The 21,408-nt window shown below is 32.9% G+C and overlaps 1 protein-coding gene across 1 annotated transcript in view; it reads left to right on the forward strand.

The window, feature by feature from the left end:
• Positions 1-13,969, forward strand: part of LOC127704503 (uncharacterized) — a 32,774-nt gene extending 18,805 nt beyond the window's left edge. Inside the window, exons 2-4 of the mRNA XM_052208595.1 lie at positions 2,740-2,877; positions 11,162-11,245; positions 12,887-13,969. Of these exons, the coding sequence (XP_052064555.1) occupies positions 2,740-2,877; positions 11,162-11,245; positions 12,887-13,698 (1,034 nt within the window). The 3' untranslated portion in view covers positions 13,699-13,969. The remainder of the gene's footprint in view (positions 1-2,739; positions 2,878-11,161; positions 11,246-12,886) is intronic.
• The last annotated feature ends 7,439 nt before the right edge of the window (positions 13,970-21,408 follow it).

Below are 21,408 nucleotides of genomic sequence, written 5' to 3' on the forward strand. Positions count from 1 at the left end.
CCGAGTCCGATGTCAGAATAGGTAACAAAAGAAACTAAGCAAAATGACAATGATACATAAATGAACAAAGGACTACTAGCAGTTACTGACATGCCAGCTCCAGACCTCAATTAAACTAATTGAAAGATTATGTCTTCATCATATGAAAATCAAGTACAATCCCTCCCGTTAGGGGTTTAGTATCATACCATCATAAAATATATGAGAACATAACCCGTATCATGCCAACAACTGGTTTTAGAATAAATGTGTTTATTTCCGATGCGAAGACCCTATGAGTGAATCATTATTAATACCAAAATATGCAATCCTTAATGACTTGACAACAGTATCGTAACTATATCCTTTCCGAATAAGTCTGTTTAAAGGTTTGGTTAGCTTTTGAGGTGAATGCCGACATTTTTGTGCTTTGTAAAGAATATTACCATAAAATATTGGATGTGAAATACCTGAACGTATAAGATGTCTGCATGTTGATTTATAATGACGAATGATGTAAACTACATTGTCATATAAACTACAATGTCAAAACATGTCTTTCTTTCGCTTTTTACTGTTCAAACGGGGTTTCATAAGGGAATGTCAGATATTTAGACTTTAAATAGTTGTTTTACTTTGAGATACGTATTATTTTTTTTTTATACTTCTGTAGAATTTTTATAATGTAAGTTTATCTATGAAAATAGTAGAAAAAACGAACAGGCAATTCGCATAATTCGCGTATTGTTTTAGGACGGCCAATTTGCATTATATTTTATGGCGAGTTTTAACATCAGTCCCATTGTTGTCTTTAGAAAGTAGCAACAACAGTCGTTTCTAAGGGCTTGCTTTCCGACTGTGTGGATTTGACAGTTACTGTAAATAGTAGCCAACGAAAACAATTGTTTGGGTTAAGAATTATAAGGATTGAACACATTTTTCTAGTGGCTATTTAAGAAATAATTCAGGCAATCCTTAGATTTATTGGAAATTTGTAGCTTTTATCTTACGTGGGTAAAATTGAGCAGCCATTCACACGGCAATCTTACCTTTGCTTCAGTTTTTCAAATTACGATACTTGTCCTATTACAATCCAAATAATTCATGCAAGCCATAGAATTCTTATCATTTTCACATGGCCTGGGTCGTTATATTCGTTAGTTTTATGCCTCGCTAACGCTCGAGATAAAATTAGAATGTAACGGCCCAGGTGATCATGGAAACATGTCAAACAAATCTATGGATTGCATGAATTATTTCATAATTATCGATGCGCAATGATCAGAAACACGGTATTGGCGGCGATAATTTTGCCACAGCTTCATTACAAAACTATCAATTATTTATTATATATTAAACACATTTAGTTAGGTAAAAAATTAAGATTTATGTATATATAGGTAAATACATAGTAAATTAAGGATTAACAGTACTGAATTTGAAGAGTTTTATTGGCGACGCGTAGCAAAGCCAGTAAAATGAACATTTGCGACCATCAAACCCCAATTGAAAACGGCAACTCGATCTTCAACTACAGTACTGTTATTCCGATTATAATGCATTATGAGCTTTCAAAACTAGTCATAAAAACAGGTCAGATCGTCTGATTTTAGTTCAAAAGGACAAGTTGACTTCAAAATGTACGATTTTGGTTGCCCCATTGTATGTTCTCTCCCTTTTTATGTTATGTTTTAAAATAACTCTAAGACAGTGTGAATGATTTTTAAATCACAGAATAGGGGCACGGAATATTCTATATTTCGACGCCTATACAGAACATATATATGAAGATAATATACGTGTACCCATGTCAAATCGCGTATCTTCTTTGTAAAAATCAAGATATCAGCAGTCAACCGCAGGGTTAAAAATAGTCAAAATCGTATTTATAAACACCGCACGGAGTTAGCTTTGGAATTATTGAATCTGCTCTTCAACATGTTGGGCCTGTTTACTGATGAGTATGAAAATCTTATGCAGCAAATCATTATTTTTTGATAATTGATAAGATCATTGCATGAGTTCAATGACATTGTGATGTACCACAGCGAGGTTACTGAGAAATTGGTCTAAACGCAAAAATTAACCAGTCTCACAGGCAAGAAATCGGTTATGGTAGCTTGTTGTTAGGACATGATCAATGTAAATGTTGAGAGTGAATTAAAAAAAATTAACCTGCAATTGAGACAGGGATTGTCCCTTTCATAAGAAACCAGATTTTTTGCAAAGGCATTTTTGACTGACTGTATCAACATAGCCATGATAGCACTCACCAACCGATGTTTTTCTTTTGATTATTTTTTCTAGGGTTCCAGCTGTCAATATTCATACTTCTTCAGAGGGTTCTTTCTTTGCCAGTAGGTTTAGTTGCATCTTTTGCCTGCTTAACACTCCTTATCAGAATTTCTATCCTCGACAAACGAAAACGACAAAAGACAAACAACAGTTATCAAAACACAACAAAGAAAATTTAAGACTAAGCAAAACGAACCGCACCAAAAAAACGGGGGCAATCTCAGGTAAGCAGAACCTTGTCTACATGTGACACCCGTCGTATTGTACATGTGATACACTCTTTTTTCGAAATTTTTTTTATTTGAAATTATGAAGAATTTGACGCTCAAACTGCACTTTAAACATGTTAAAATTTTAAGATACATTTCTTTACACTTCTTTCGTTAACATCTCCCTTTTTCATTTTTCATTTCCTTTTTTGTATATACTCTTTTCATCGTGTCTTTTGTACATTATTTTGAATAGGTATTATTCAAAGTACTACCAATAGTGATTCAATCATATTCTTTACGGAGAGGAAGAAAGGAAAACCTTCATTTGCAGCGCACACTTGGAGTTCCAGTTCCACTAAACATTATGAAATCGACTTTAAGCAGACTTCAGGTTTGTTTAATTATAAACACATTAATAAACATAGATGTACGAAAAAAAATCAAAGTAAGTGTTAGCAGAAAGAAAAATGTTGCTGGCAGCTATAATTGTGATAAGATTTGGTCAGAGTATTTGCAATGTCTGCAATACAACGGACTATTCAAAAGCTGTTTTTGATGTAATTCAGTATTGTAAGAAATGATTTATTTTTGAATTTTTGTTTATATGATAAATAATTAATACTTGAGTAGGGCGATTTTTCTGTATATAATCGACAATTGTGTTGACGTTTGACGCCTAAATTTTCTAATGCTTAAAAAATCTAATAAGAGATTGGAAAACTTTGTTAATACAGACATATTATAGGATTTTTGGTAATTCTAGCAAAAACTTGTTTGATTTCTATTTAATTGTAATTGCAAGAAAAAGTTTAAATCTAAAGATCTGTTATTTTTGTCTTACCCAAATTACTCCGGACACTTCTTTTAATATTGACCGGTTATTGTTATTGAATCTTACGCAACTCAATTAAAACGTAGTTGTTGTTGCTGCACTTAAGGGCATATGATACAGTTACAGTGGATGTAATTACGTTGCTAACGTAAAATGTTAATTTTTCGCGACGTCAAACTGTTATATATCGATAAAAGATGCATTTTCGACTGATTTTTATCATTCAGACGGATTTAACTTAAAAACGAGTTCATGGACCCCTCTTTTTAAATATGACTCTTCGCTTGATTAGGTATGAAGATGATGTAGGCCAATTTTTATGAACATTTGACCGATGATTTTTTTTTAGATTAGATAAATATGCAGAAAAAATGACGTTTTTTGACTCAAATCATGAAAATGAGATAAAATGAGTACACAAATTCAAAACACACTTATGTAGAGAAGATATTCTAGAAGTTTTTACAAAAATCCGCTTGCGTTTATCTTTTGAATCAAAAAAGTTAGTTTGTTTTCGATCTATGAGTTTGACTGTCCCTCTGGTGTCTTTCGTCCCTCTCCTTTAGGTATGACTTTTAAAAAGGCAGAAATGTCCAAGAAATCAGAATGTCCAGCATTGTCGGCATTCCTATGGGAACGAACTTATTCTTCTTATTTTCATATGAATCGGAGTTCCTTCAGACACTTGTCAAAAACAAGAAGATCAAAGAAGACAGATTATTTAATTTCACTTTCAGATATATTGATGATGTTTTTTCCATTAACAATCCGAACTTTTCTGATTGGGTTCCATTAATATGTCCCCCCGAAGTAGAAATTAAAGAAACAACAGACACGGCTTCCTCCGCCTCATTTTTTGACTTATACCTCAAATTTGACATACACAGTCATCTCAGTACCAGAATTTATGACAAACAAGACGATTTTAATTTTGAAATTATCAATTTCTCCCACTTTAGTAGCAATATACCAACTTCACCTGCATATGGGATATACATTTCCCAACTTATTCGATATTCAAGAGCTTGCAGCTCCTACTCAGACTTTGTAAAACGTCACCAGGGTCTGAGCAGAAAGTTGATGAACCAGGGGTATGTCAAAGAACGTCTCGTCCTTTTTCTAAAAAAAGTTCATCGGAAGGTACCAAGACCTTTTTGTTAAATATTCCGTATCAACTTCAAAAATAATACATAATGGTCTTGCTGTATAGATTCTGCGTACTGCCGTTGCTTATGATCTTAATAACGTGTTATATTGTTCTTTTATTTGTCTTTGTTCTATTATTAATATCACTTTTACTGTTTGGTCTGTGATATCCATTTGACGTGGCTCGGTACTTAAACATCCCGTCAATGTGTTTGTATTATCTTTCATTTTTGCTGGTCTGTGTTTTGTACATGTGACTTTATGTGTTTCTTTGGTACACGCAACTCTACACTAAGAGTAGATGTTAATGCAGTCACAGGACTTTAAATATTTCAATCCTTTATGGGTTGATTTATAATACATATATAAGTAAGCAATGAATGTGGTTGTTAAATTTGATAGATGCTTTTTGTGCTTCTTTGTTAAATGTTTGTTTGTTTTGAGATTGTGACACAGAGATGACTGCTGTACCCATATTTTGACAATGTTACCTATTATGTCTGTTTTGTTCACGCATCGTTGTAAATATAATGGAATTTGATGCGACTGTCATGCAAGTGAGAGGTTTAGCGCTATAAAACAAGGTTCAATCCACCATTTTCTACATTTGAAAATGCCTGTACCAAGTCAGGAATATAACAGTTGTCCATTCGTTTGATGTCTTTTATCATTTGATTAGGGACTTTCCGTTTTGAATTTTCCTCGGAGTTTAGTATTTTTGTGATTTTACTTTTTCCAGTAAATGTCTAAAATTTAGACCCTATTTATCTCTAAAAGTAGCACACGAAGATCAATTTTTTATTACATTTTTGAATTGACTAGGTGAAAAATAGCTTGTATGCAAACTTTCGTCAAAAATGCACCGTGTGATCAAAACTGTATCGTATGCCCTTAAAATGTTAAAGTCTTGCAAATTTCCCCGCATGTTTATATGTCAGAACGTAAATGTAACAATAATTGTTTATACAGATCAGGATGGTATGTCAGATGTAAAAAAGTAGTTATTTAAGAAATGAATGCTTCTTTTTGTAATTTTATTGGGGTGTAAAGTACGAAAGGCGATAAGGGTCATTCGAAAAAAAATTTATTCGTAATTACGTTAGTAAAAATTAAGCAACACGAACCCCACCAAAAACGGGGGGTGATCTCAGGTGTTTCGGAAGGGTAAGCAGATCCTGCTCCACATGTGGCACCCGTCGTGTTGCTCATGTTAATACAAACCCGGTAACAAGTCTTATTCGGTAGGTCACATTCGTGAAAAGGGGACGGGATTGTAGTTAAGACATAAGAAACATATCCGCTATCATCTGTGAAACGGATATTACATAACGGTCAACCAACTCGTGATGGCGTCCGTAAAATTTCCGAAGGGATGATTTCAACTTCACCATTTGGAACTCTTAGTTTAATAGCTTCCTTGTGTGCAGCAACCCTCTATCAAGGAAATCAGGATAGGAAATATAATCCCGGGAATATCGTATCAATTGGGAGATATATACTCCGTATGCAGGCGCTGCTGGAATGTTGCTACAGAGAAATGGAAAGTTAACAATTGGGAAGCTGAAATCATTTCTTTTGTCGTAAAGTTTTGTTTTCATCCGACTCTCATCGTCAAATTCTAGATGTAACTAAGTCAAGATATGAGGCAGACTTAACTGTATCTGTTGTATCCTTTATCTCAAATTCGATGGGATAAATGCGTTCCAGATAGTCACCAAATTTTGAATTATTAAGTGAGAGAACATCATCTATATAGCGGAAAGTTAAGCTAAAGGATACTACTAACTTCTTCTCTTTCTTCCTAAGAAGTTCCTGTATGAAGTCAGCCTCATAAGAATAAAGAAACAAGTCGACAAGAAGAAGTGCACATTTGGTTTCAATGGAAATGCCGATTGTTTGTTGAAAAACACGTCCTCCGAACGTAACAAATATGTTGTAAATCAAAAAATCAATGAACCGATGAACGAGAACAATAGAAAATTCACTCTTCTTATGATTAAGTCGAAAAAATCAATGCCCTGACGATACCAGTTAAAAGTTATATTTGAACAACAATCGTTTTATTTTAAAATAAATTATGTGTTATACTGTGATGTATACATGCAAAGACACGATGTTTTATGTTCATTATTTATAAAGATAATTTCAGTAGAGACTAGTGAAACTGAAATTTAAACAAATTTAATCTTTGCTGCATATTGATTAAAAAAAAAGGAAAGACAACAGACACTTAAACAATCTAAAGATTTTCGGAGTCATCCTTAAAGTCCTTTGTATGTTACAATTTCCCAAAATATACATATTTTTCTTCGAGTACACCGGTCTGCTCTTGTCATGACAACTTTCGTTATAGAAATATTGTTATTTCGTGAATATAACAATTCAAAAGTCATGTCTGTGCAGATTACGAAACTAAAAATATATATTTTATTTAATGTAGATTATCTGTTACAAGATTTTTACTATATTTGTATACAATTTTAAGAAAATGTCGTCTCAATTTCTGTATAAGTATTTGCGTTCTTCTCGATCTGTTCACATTCAATGTTTACACCAGGATAAGGTCCGTTTGAAGTTGCTGAGTAACTTAATTTTAAATGTGTTAATCTTTGCTGCATATCATTCGATTCCATTAGATTTTTGTCTGTACTTCTCTAATCTAGCTGCATACATATACGGATAAATGGCGTCTTTCAGAGAAATAAACATCCAGTAGAAAAATTAATTGAAGTTGGTACTCCAAGAATATATTCGCATCGCAACATTTTAAACCCATTTTACACAAAGCTCCTCAAGCCTGCTATACTCATCGTTTGTTAGTTTAGGAGAAAAATGATAACATGAACATTTTGTTTTTATTACAATTTAATTTTATTGTTAATAATTTACCAGAACGTTTTCTTGTGAATTTATAATTAAGAGCGTCCTTGCTAAAACGAGACAAACATTGAAATGATCAAGATTTCTGTTTTTACAGGGGAGGTAATATTTGTCACTATAAAATATGAAACAATTCAATTGAGAAAATCAACGGCCTAATTTATAACAAAACAATTTACGAAAAACAAATATGACAGACACGAAACAACGTCAACCACTGAACTACAGGCTCCTGACTTGAGATTGGCAAATAAGGAATAATGTGGGAATCAACATGATTGTAAGCGTTCAACCCTCCCCTAACCTAGGACAGTGGTGTTACAGCACATCATAAGAACAAACTATAAAAATTAGTTTAAAATGGCTTAACTAATAGTTCATTATCAGTAACATCCATTAAGGAAAATCTTGTCTGGATATAATTTTGATATACATTTATGTGTTTCACATACAAGGGTACAGTAATTTAATTGACCTTCTGACTGGACATTGAACGAGTTCTTTTATTTTATCAACTTCCTTATTTTTCACAAAATAATCGTAATATATAAATTATTCACAATATATAAAAGAAAGGATAAAGTATGATAAGAGCCATAATTCGGCCATGAAATTGCTACAATAGAAAAAATAATCAAACTTTCAAAATTAGAATTTTATTTACATAAAAATAAGATGTGGTGTGATTGCAAATAAGAAAACTCTCCATAGAGATCAAATGACGTAGAATTCAACAACTTTAATCCACCGTATAAATCAATTGGCTGCTATTATCTGGACCGTAAAGAAAAAAGGTCAATATGATGTCATGGAGATGTAGAAATTAGCATTTGTTACCAACATATAATTTTAACATATTTCTAAATTAAGGCAGCATTAGTTACCTCTGTTGAAATCTCCTAAATCGATTTGGATGACCAATCAAGGAAACAAACACAAGCTGAGGGCCTGATCTCAAAATTATAGCAAAACATTATTTGGATAAAAACTTAGTTCATATTATCTAAATATCAATGATTGACCTCGAAATGAAGCTTTCGGCAGTTTTTAAAGTCTTGTACTAAATGCGAAAAGTCTGAAGACCTAATGCCAAATATGTAAGACAAAATGCAAAAAATATCTACACTGATGTCTAATAGATAATGTCTTATGAACATCTGAATAATTTTATATAATAGATTTATAATTATTTTTAATGTTCGAATGCGAGGGGCCAAAATGTGGCCGTACGGTTGCTTAAAATGGTTTATACCAACATTCCCCATGTGAAATTATTAAATTGTTTTGAATAAACATTGAACGACAAAATTTCTTCTTATGTGACGTTTACATTTTCTGACGTCAGACACGCGAAGCAAAGAATGTTGTTTTTAATTTGATAGATGCTTTTGTGCCTTTTTGTAAATGATTGTTTGTTTTGATATTGTAACACAGTGATGACTGCTGTACCCATATTTTGACTATTTTATTTATTATGTCTGTTTTGTTCACGCATCGTTGTAAATATAACGGAATTTGATGAGACTGTCGTACAAGTGAGAGGTTTAGCGCTATAAAGCCAGGTTCAATCTACCATTTCCTACATAGGAAATGCCTGTACCAAGCCAGGAATATGACAGTTGTAATCCCTTCGTTTGATGTGTTTTAGCTCTTGACTTTGCCACTAGATTAGGATTTATATCTAGAAATTGACTATGAGGGTCGGTTGAAAACAAAACTTTACGACAAAAGAGATGATTTCAGCTTCTCAATAGTGAAGCATTGGGAAGCTGAAATCATCACTTCGTATATTTTACGGACGCCATCACGAGTTGGTTGACCGTTATGGAATATCTGTTATATAGATGATATTAGATATGTTCCTTATGTCGTAACTCCAATCCCATTCCCTTTTCACGAATGTGACCTACCGAATTAGACTTCTTATCTTTATTTGTGACATTTTTACCTATTGTGTCTGTTTGTTTTGTTCACACATCATTATCAATATTATTAAATTTGATGCGACTGTCGTACAAGTGAGAGGTTTAGCGCTATAAAACCAGGTTCAATCCACCATTTTCTACATTTGAAAATGCCTGTACCAAGTCAGGAATATGACAGTTGTTGTCCATTCGTTTGATGTGTTTTGTCATTTGATTTTGCCATGTGATTAGGGACTTTCCGATTGAATTTTTATCGGAGTTCAGTATTTTTGTGATTTTACTTTTAACATGCAACCCGTTAGAACGTTGGTGGATAATTGTCTCATTGGGAATCATACCACATCTCTTTATTTTTATATTTTCATTCATTCTCTTTTGTAAAATCTGCAGATCATGCACTATAGGTATGAACACATATCTTACAGAACGTGTGCTCATTTAGAATATATACATTAATGTATGCTTATATAAATTATTTATCGGATAACTAAATATGTCATTCGTAATACAGTAATAAACGTACCAATATACAGTAATTTGGGGATGTTCCTATTGTTGAAAGCTTACATTTCAGATTTTCTGTTAGACTTCCTTGTTAGGTGATTATCTGTCACCGAATTTATAATTGCGAATTTCATTCTGCTTCGTGTATTTCATCTGCAATGCTTGTCTTTGTTATTTCTACTTGAGTGATGTTTGAACATTGGTATTATACCGTCATATTAGTCCCAACTTTGTCTAATATTCCTTTTTTAGCCTCATCGAATGGTTTGGAGAAACGGAATATATTAAAGGGATATTTACACTCCTAAACGCCAAGCGTTGCAATTCATTATATTACACCAAAAAGAGAAGAAAAATTACAATTATTATTGAATATTACGCTACTCAATTAGATGAAGTTACTATTACTGCACTTTACCTGTTAACATGTTGAAATGTTGTCTGCATGTTTATATATCATAACGTGGTGTAACAATAACTGTTTATAAAAAAACAAAAGAGAGGCGAAAGATACCAATGAGATAATCAAACTCATAAATATGGTCATTGTTTGAAATTAACTGTTTATAAAACATTGTATGTAAAAAAAAAAACTACGGATTTTACACCCCTGGAATAGATTTCCTAAGCTGTATTTGACAAAACTTTTCAAAATTTGGGTCATCAATGCTCTTCAACTTTGTACATTGGAATCTTTTTAAATTTTTTGATTCGAGCGTCACTGATGAGTCTTTAGTACACGAAACACCTGTGTTGAAATAGTTATCATTGATATAGTATTACTTATAAATTAACTGTTTGTAAAACTTAATATTTTTAAAAATACTAAGTATGTTCTAACCCAGGAATGGATAAACTTAGCTGTATTTGAGGAAAACTGTCGGAATTTTGGGTCCTCAATGCTCTTCAACTTCGTACTTTATTTGGCCTTTTTGATTTCATTTATTCGGGCGTCACCGATGAGTCTTTTGTAGACGAAATGTGCGTCTGCCGTATAAAAAAATGTAATCCTGGTATCGATGATGATTTTTTCGTAAACATCAAGTGTTGCATTTCATTATATTATACCAAAAAGGGGCAGAACAATTACACAAAGGGAATTATTATGTTGTTTTTTTTAAATAAAAATGACTAAATTCAAGGATGATTTAAAACAGTTTTGCTGTTACATGTCGTAATGTTTTATATACCTTGCTAATTAACTAAAGTCGAAAATAAATAAATCCACAGTATCTAAAATGCTCTGCATTTAGATAAATATCGCATGCAAAACGGCTTATTGTAATTATTAATTATTTAGCATCACAATTGTTTGTTACCTTGCAAAAAGGCTGAGGGACATTTATCTGAATGCACGTAAATAAACCATCGCTTTGATGTTTTGCTAGATTTGATGACAATCAGTGAAGAATTCCAATCAACACAGTTCGTCTATACAGACATGGAGAGTGGACAAACACACACCGAGCTAGGTATAAGATCATTTATAGTCAAAAGCGACGATTGGAACCCTAACATCTTATCCATAGCATATTTATATATATATAATACGTAAAAATGAAAAAGTGAAAATTATTAATAAAATTGAGAATGGAAATGGGGAATGTGTCAAAGAGACAACAACCCGACCATAGAGCAGACAACAGCCGAAGGCCACCAATGGGTCTTCAGTGCAGCGAGAAACTCCCGCACCCGGAGGCGTCCTTCAGCTGGCCCCTAAACAAATATGTATACTTGTTCAGTGATAATGGACGTCATGCTAAACTCCAAATTATACACAAGAAACTAAAATTAAAAATGATACAAGACTAACAAAGGGCAGAGGCTCCTGACTTGGGACAGGCGCAAAAATGCGGCGGGGTTAAACATGTTTTTTGAGATCTCAACCCTCCCCCTATACCTCTAGCCAATGTAGAAAAAACAAACGTACAACAGTACGCACAGTAAAACTCAGTTTAAGAGAAGTCCGAGTCTGATGTCAGAATAGGAAACAAAAGAAAATAAACAAAATGACAATAATACATAAATAACGACAGACTACTAGCAGTTACTGACATGCCAGCTCCAGACCTCAATTAAACTAATTGAAAGATTATGTCTTCATCATATGAATATCAGGCACAATCCCTCCTGTTAGGGGTTTAGTATTATACCATCATAAAATATATGAGAAGAACAAAACCCGTGTCATGCCAACAACTGGTTTTAGAATAAATACATTTTGAATACATTTTGACAGTCAATAACTTTCCATGTTGAGTCATTTTAAACTAGGAATCAAAGGACATCGATCACACAATCCATATAAATATCTAATATTAGAATGATTTATTTTGATACTGACGTTATCAGCAAAAATATCAAGCAAGACCGCTAGGGCGATCCGATATTCGAGGTGATGGAGACCGTCTCACAAATATAAATGTCGATATTCTTTTATCGGCAATTTGTCTTAACAGTATCCTTGTTTTTGGTTGAAAATATCTAATAAAATGAACCATTTGGTAACACAATTTCACGCGTACAAACAGGTTTGATAGTTGTTCTGTTGACGTATAAATGATGTCGCGTGCATTTAATTGATAAACTGAAGCTGATGGAAATAAACACTTGACTTTGCTGCACTGATACGTGACGTCATTTACCTGATATTTTTAGCATTATGCCCAGTTCATGATCTTAAAAGAACAGTAGGTAGTAAGATCAGGGGAAAATGTAAAAAATATTATCCGTCCATTTCATGGTAGTCGCAGATCTTAAAAGATCAAAATGGTTTGATGCCCAAAATAAGATTTCTATATACAAATTATATATATTGGTGCAGAAAAATTTTTACAACTATGTGTCGGGTTACATTGTAAATAACTTTTCCCAAGCCGAAATATTTAATAGTGCTGTAGAGTAAATTAAGATGTCTTAAAAGGACAATGAAAATTTAACAAATCGAAATTTTCTACAATCGAGAACAGATACAGCTAATGTAGTAAAAGTGTCAAGGCAAAATAATGCTATATATATTTTAAGAAAGAAGTCGTATTATTATGGACATTTCAATTTATTCACAATTAATTCAAATAACCAGTGATAACTTATAATTTTGTTTTAAATTTTAGCCGTTATCTTCAATACATTTTCTGGACTGTTTATAGGATCAGCTGTGTTAGTTTTGTTAATGTTCGCTGTATGTTATATCTGGATCAGTCGTCGATTTAAAGAAATACACCTTAAGACTGAGGTAGTTGACGGAACAAACCCTTCCAATGAGGCCCACAAACACGCAATTGCTCTTCATGACATTGACACAGATGAGAGATCAGTCAGATTATCTGAATATGATTCAATAAACGAGAATGAAATGCTTCCTTTTCCATCTGGCGTTGCATTTGACGACAAAGATTCAAATTCAGACAGAGAAACGATCACAACCATTCATTCAAGCAAAAGTGGGAATACGTCGTCACTAGAAAACTTATATCTTGAGGTTATTGATGATGATTCCTATCTGAATCCATATCAATCAATAGAAACTGACCATGATTTAGAAAAAGTTCATAACTATTCCACAATATCAGCCATGGATTATTCAGAAATGTGTTTTCAAAACCCGATAGAGTTATCCCCTCTTGAAAAAATTTCCGGACATGCTATTGACGTCAGGATTGAACATAACTGCTTTTGTTCCCTCGCACATGTTGAAATGTCCAAATTTGAAACAGATGGAATCAACGATCTACAAGACAAAGGAATGCTGCAGACATCCAGTTTCCACTCTGAATGGTCTGAAAACAAACCGGGTTACTCTGACAAGTCAACAATGGACCAGGATATAGATTTTGAAAAGGCATCATGCTCTAGTAAACCTGACAATAATGTGTTTAATGATGCCGGCATCTTTCCATGTAATCCAATGAGTAACTTGCTTTAATCATATTAAGATATATAGTAATAGACTCTCATCAATAAAATTATTGCTAGACTAAAAATAGGAAGTAACTTTTGCCTTTAAAACTTTTAGTAACAACAAGAGAGAAAATAGCTTAATTAAGTTATATGCGAAAAACATCAATGTTCGAGGTAAACTCCAATAAAAATTTACCTAACCAATTGAGACACTAAAAGAGTCATCCAAAAATCACCATGTGGTCTTTCATGAATGACAATTTCGAGACAAATATCAAAACTTAAGCAGGCCTTCTATTCTTTATGATCATCATTATTTCAAGTCCAAGGGATTACTTCTTACAAGCAACTCTTCCAAAGATATAAAAAAAAATCAACAAAACCAATTGATATGCAACAATTGATTTGCTCGTAAAACTTAATTTCTGGAATATAGCATTCATAGGTGGATTTCAGGATGTTTTACCAGGTTTAAGATTTTGTGGAACACACTGGTAAACATATTTAGATTTTGTCTGCATGTTTTTCATCAATATGCAGCCAAGATTTATATTTTTATAAAAGTCTGAATGCAAAGTTTCTAATTCAGTTCAATAAATGTGGAAAACAAAACAATCTGAAATGATTTTCAATAAGTTTGGTTACCGACGTAAACAAAGTATTGGTTTTGTTAATTGTATTATAAGAAGAGTTACATTTCTAGTGTTCCTGCTTCATCAGTTAACATACTGATCAGTATACACTTAACTGAAATGAAAGGGTCTTTCTAACAGGCTCACTTGTGTTTTGTTACACTAACTACCAATGGAACGCTAAGTGTTTGTCGAAATACCACTTGACCCTCAGAAAATGTATTCAATATAATAAAATAAAGGAATCTAGAATTCTGTGGTATCAGCCATCATCTCTTACCCTTCCGGAGTAAAAGAGATCATCCCCTGATTTCGATGGGGTTCCTGTTGCAGTATTTTTCTATCTAGCTTTTTGTGTACTGTTTTTTTTTTTTGATCCGTGATCGATGTATGATTTTGAATCCTCTCTTTGGTGTCTGCTACCTTTCTGAATCGGTATGGTTCTTAAAAAAATAGGATTTACTTCACCAAGAGCAGGAACAAGCTTTAGAATTTTCATTCTCAATTAAGGACACTTATGAGCTTATATAGACGATCAAATTTAGAATGTGGTGTAGAGTACAGAAAACAACCCAATTGTTTTGATGTGTTTAAAATTGTAGTAAACATAACAATAAGTTTTTATTATTACTAAAAAATCTTATTCACCTTATTGATTTATATTATACATTCTTTATGATTTTTCTAAGAACCCTCATAGACAGCTGGTATAAAAGATGTCAAATTACAGACGTAACTAACGTCTAATGCACATACATATTTAAAAATCCTTTTAGATAACATGTCATATACCGTTTAAAAACTAATTCACAACAATGCATCACTGATAATCATAAATTCGATACATTGCAATCATCAACACTTTACGAAATCCGATATATCATCAGAAACACCAATACCTGCATTAACTATAACATGTATAATTAAACAACAAAGCATGTAATTTCCGGGCGTACATCAAGTGTTTCCAAAATTCATTCCATCCGGTACGTTCAAAACCAATATTTGTAAATCTAAAGATATACAAACATTTGAGAGTTGTGAAACCACAGACAGCCTGAATAGTAAATCCAATATAAATCGTCATTACTTGATAGGGTTGCAACATAAGTATAATAAAGGACAAATAGGTGGCGAAAAATACAAAGGGGGAAATCATAACTCATTAGTAGCAGAGATACCGACAATATCATGGTAAAAAAAATTAAAAACGAAACCACGGGCCTTCCAAGAGAGCCCGAAAAATCAACTCTTGCCGAATATATGTGGAATTTGATTGAACTTAAAACCAAAGGCACCAACAGAAACATACTTTGTACTTGATGAAGGTTCTCTTATACACCGTTTACCACGGAAAAAAGGGGCTACGGTTGATACCATATGTATAACGTACGTCAATTATGTTAACAATCACTATAAAGATGATAAAGATCTCCAAAAGTCAATTTCAACAATTGCACACCAATTAAAACATAAAAAGATGAATTCTTTTCAAATTCTGAAAACAAACAGCTCTATATCAATACCCTTGGAGAGAAAATTAAGGACGGACATTTTCAAGTTATCCATGCAGAAGACGAAGCTGATCTAGAGATTGTGCTTACATCAATCGAAAAGTCGGATCAAAATACAACTACCGTCTTAGGACACTAACCTACTCATACTGCTCTGTTATCATTCACAAAATACTATCAACAAGATTTACTTTAAATCAGAACCCAAGCAAACAACTCACAAAATAAAGATTTGGGACATACCCGAGACAAGGAGAAAACTTGGACCACTCGTTTGCAATATTTTGCCATTCATTCACGCTTTTAGCGGATGTGACACAACATCTCCAATTTTTGGTCAAGGCACGGGCATGATTTTCAAGAAAATTAGCACAAACATTAAATTACAAGATCATGCAGCAGTCTTTTGCCAGGAGTCTAGTGTCGAGAGCATTCATAAAGCAGAGGAACAAATCTTTGTTGCATTATATGGAGGGTTACAAGAAGTTGAAACATAAGTTATGCTGTGCTACAGAATATTCGCCTCCAAGGTTTGCGTTGGAAATATATATGTACAAGTACACACGCTACCACCAACAGCTGACGCTGCTAAGCTTCATTGCATGAGATTCTATCATCAATCTCAAGTACGGATTGGGAAAGGTGATAAATTAGATCCAAAGAAATGGGGTTGTCAAATTGCTTCCAATTAGAGCAATACTTCCACCGCCTCCTGAAAAGCTTCTTAATCAGACATAATTGCAAATAAAACTGTGACACAAAACGATGCTTTTGCCGTAAACACGGAATAGACTGTTCTTCAGCATGTGGGGAATATCGGGGAATAACTTGTTCAAATAGATGTAACATTACATAAGCCGATGCACTTGACGATATGTGAAGGCATCAATATACATGTACATTGTAGAAACATTAAACTATGCATTAAGAAGACCTATTTCAAAATTGTCTGTGTAACTTCAATTAAGACAAAATCAAATATTTTCAAAAATTTAATTTTCAGAAATTATATATAGCTTCATAATATTTTTAGATGATTACGAAAACAACAAGCTTAAGAAAACCAAGTAATCAATTATTGAACAGATTAGGCCAGGTACAATTCAATTAATGTTATACCAAAATCTTAAATATTAGTACATTTTGTATTGAAATTTATTTCGTTTTTGGGGGTAATGTTTGCTAATTTTGTTGAAAAATAAATAGATTTTCAATAACACAACTATATTTTTTTTCTGTTTTCACTCCGTAAATAATTGTAAATAATTGTGTTTTGCATGTTTATTTTAGAGCAGCCTTCAAAATAAAACGTTTGAAAACAGTCGGATATGAATCTCAAATATATAAATTTTTTGCAATTTTTTAGTTATTTTTTCATTAAAAGGGATAATTTTACCGATAAATCTAACTCTGGATGGTAAATTTACCATCGGAAATGAGCTTTGTAGTCGTATTAGTAACTTGAGTTCGTTTGTGACATTTTCTTGGCTGACATACCGCAATGATTAAGATTTTCAATTTTGTCACAATTTCCATCAAATTTTGATTAAAATCAAGGTTTTTATGCCAAAATCATGAAAATTGTGATTTCCGATTTTTCTAGACTTTTTAAATATGATTATGCCATGCTTTGGCATTTTGAAACTATTTCTGTTGCAATTTGTTTAGATTTATGCCATATTTGGCGTGGACAGACTGGACTAAATTAAGGAAAAAACCAATCTACAAAACACTACATACAAAAACAAAAACTGAGCAACATGAACCCCACAAAAAACCAATGTGGTGTCAGCTGCTCCGGAAGAGTAAATATATCCTGTTCCACATATGGAACTAATTGCTTCGCACAGAATGAGTACAAATTGTCTTTCAGTGATGTCATAGTTTTGATTAAATGATGTTGATCATCTTAAAATTAACGAAAATGTACTAAAACCAAATGGACTTCAAGGTAAAAGTTGCAAGGTACTTTTAAACAATATTTTACACAACAATTCATTTAATTTATTTAATAGAATATTGTTTGTCGTCGGTTAACACGTCCTGCACAGTCATGTCTCCTCAATTTTTCTTGGGTCCTTCCATAAGGTACCCATCATTTTGAATTTATAATGATAGAAATTAACTTCGAATAGGTAACCATACAAGTGCATGTCATCTTATACGAAATCAAATTCTAAACGTGCCCACATGGTCAGTGATTAGTTAGACATATTATCGTAAAACACTAATTGGCTCATTCGAACCAAACTGAATAGAAATTTCCCTGGGTTACCATATTTTTAAATTGTGTCCAATGACCTTGAAGCTTGTCAGAATGGCCACCAAAGCCGCAAATTGGTTGGCACAAATTTTCAAGTAAGTTTTGGTCAGCACTGATTATCTGGTCCGCTTCTCCCACCTCCTTGTTATCTCTTTTTTTCTTATCTGTGGAATAGGGAAATATTTCTATCAGAAAACGTTTTTTTCTTTATTTGTACACTATGGCATTGTAGTTGTTAAAACATCATTCAAAAGTACTTAGCTGGCTTCATATTAACGAGTAAAAGCTAGACGATATATCCGATTGAAATGTGAAGTTACGTTGGATGATTCAAATTTTGCTGCTTTTTGCCAGTGGAGTGATAGCAAGCATGTCAATAGTGAATCTCATTTAATTTGCACAAAAATATCTTATGTCTCAAGTGCGCCGTAAAATTCACATTTTAGACAACCCCTTTCATTTCATCTGTCCAAGTCGGTGTCAATAGTCGGTACCGAAACTTTCCGTGAATCTTTAATGGAACAGATCCGTAGTCATCTACGACACAGATATTCCATAACTGTTAACCGACTCAACTTGCGATCCAACTTTACCTCATGGAACCCTTGGCAACATTTGAAAATTTAATTCTTCCAAAACCGAGGTACTTGTGACAGGAAATAAATGAAGGCAACAGTACTTTACCAATGCTAAAATCTCGTAAATCAATAAAGAAAATACAAATCAAGGTAACAAACAAAACGGAGGAAATCACATGAACCTTATGAAGATCGATAACGGTTGTTCTTTTTATTTGTCTTTGTATAGTTTTAACCTTTACTCTTTAGCCCGTTTTTGGTTATATACTGTTTGCGTGGCTCGGTATTATTTTTATCACACATTGTTGTCAATATAATGGAATTTTATGTGACTGTCATACACGTGATACGTTTAGCTAGCTATTAAACTAGGTTTAAACCACCATTTTCTATATAAGGAAATGCCTGTACCAAGTCAGGAATATGAAAGTTGTTTTCCATTCTTTTGATGCGTTTTAGCTTTTGATTTTGCCATTTAATAAAAGACTTTCCGTTTTAAATTTTCCTGGGAGTTCATATTTTTTTTCCGACGGATATTTTGAACAGACATATATAACTGATATTGTTTTACAAATGCATGTTTGTATTCTCACCTGAAGGCTTTTACTGACACTTAGTGACTACCTGTTGAATGCGTGGTTAAATTCAAGGTAATTAAAAGATTAGCATTCTGTAATTCTATTCTTTTGATCTTCACTCAGTGAATTTTAGCCAACTTGGTTCACCGTTACAGGTGTGAACAACATTTCGTATGAATGATAAAAACATTAATTATTTGGGGAGGAATATGGTGGCAAAATACCTGAATCGCCGTTATATACATGTATATCTTTTATATTTTGCGTAAGCTTAATTTTAAAATAGATAGGTGAGTATTTTGTTGTAACATCGAAATTCTGAATTACTTTCAATTAAATAATTTTATAAATAAAAATGGCCCACGAAAACGAGCGTATAAACCAAACACTGTACTTACTTTTTCAAATTATCATGGGTATTAACCTTGAATATTTCAATGTTTAGAGAAAATTATCGCGGCTACATGATTAATATAGCTTAGTCCGTCCACAGCGAGCTACATTTACCTAGTGTGAATGTCATAAAACCTTGTTATATCAGAAACCATTATAAATGTGAACCTGTATACGTAAGACCTCATGGGACGTCACCTAACCACATACAGGTAATATACAAGAAGCTCTGTTATACCCGGAAATGTCAAGGTAAATCACTATACCGATACAGAATGAACCAATGCAAAGAAAATTCTGATGATTGTGAAGCATGACCATTCATGATTTTAGAGGAGTCTTAGGTGGAAATTGCCGGTACGATTTAAATTCTGACTAGAATTTTTTCTCTCAATTTAAATCACTGAACTTAAAAAAAAAAGAAACCTACGCCCACGATCAGAATTCTTCATGTAAATTCATAAATACAACGTTCTTATTTTGTAACTTTCGATATACTTCACCTCCAACCACCGCCCCCTCCCAACCTGGGAACAGTATATCTAACATTACAATGTTTGTGTACCTGCCCAAATCAAAAAAAAAAAAAAAGAAAAAAAAAAAAAGAAAGAGATGAACGGTAAGTCACTTCAGATTCAAATATTTATATGGTTGATTGCCGTGCAACTTTCAAAATTAAAATGTACGATTTATATTTAAAGGATTTCTGATATGATTATAGTTATAAAAGTAAATCATACATTAGAATATATTTTTATGACTTTTTTTTCCGACGGATATTTTGAACAGACATATATAACTGATATTGTTTTACAAATGCATGTTTGTATTCTCACCTGAAGGCTTTTACTGACACTTAGTGACTACCTGTTGAATGCGTGGTTAAATTCAAGGTAATTAAAAGATTAGCATTCTGTAATTCTATTCTTTTGATCTTCACTCAGTGAATTTTAGCCAACTTGGTTCACCGTTACAGGTGTGAACAACATTTCGTATGAATGATAAAAACATTAATTATTTGGGGAGGAATATGGTGGCAAAATACCTGAATCGCCGTTATATACATGTATATCTTTTATATTTTGCGTAAGCTTAATTTTAAAATAGATAGGTGAGTATTTTGTTGTAACATCGAAATTCTGAATTACTTTCAATTAAATAATTTTATAAATAAAAATGGCCCACGAAAACGAGCGTATAAACCAAACACTGTACTTACTTTTTCAAATTATCATGGGTATTAACCTTGAATATTTCAATGTTTAGAGAAAATTATCGCGGCTACATGATTAATATAGCTTAGTCCGTCCACAGCGAGCTACATTTACCTAATCGGGAATGCCCTTATTAAAATATTAAAAATCTCACAACGTATACATACTTTAGCTATTTGACCAACGATGTTTAAAAAAAATAACAGAATCAATCTAACGTCAACTTTCCTTTTTTGAATGGAGACAGACCGGCGGAATCAATTTTCAATGTACTTTATATCTTGTACCTTTGCAAGACTAATCATTCATTCATAAACCCACTATATACCAGAGACATATATGTCAGTCTTAACTGACAAGAATACACCTAAAGCGGACAAGTAGTATATTCTTTAAGTTAAATGAAATGTCAAGGTAAATCACTATACCGATACAGAATGAACCAATGCAAAGAAAATTCTGATGATTGTGAAGCATGACCATTCATGATTTTAGAGGAGTCTTAGGTGGAAATTGCCGGTACGATTTAAATTCTGACTAGAATTTTTTCTCTCAATTTAAAT

Source organism: Mytilus californianus, unplaced genomic scaffold (assembly GCF_021869535.1).
Source record: "Mytilus californianus isolate M0D057914Y unplaced genomic scaffold, xbMytCali1.0.p SCAF_6, whole genome shotgun sequence".
Classification (NCBI taxonomy): Eukaryota; Metazoa; Mollusca; class Bivalvia; order Mytilida; family Mytilidae; genus Mytilus; species Mytilus californianus.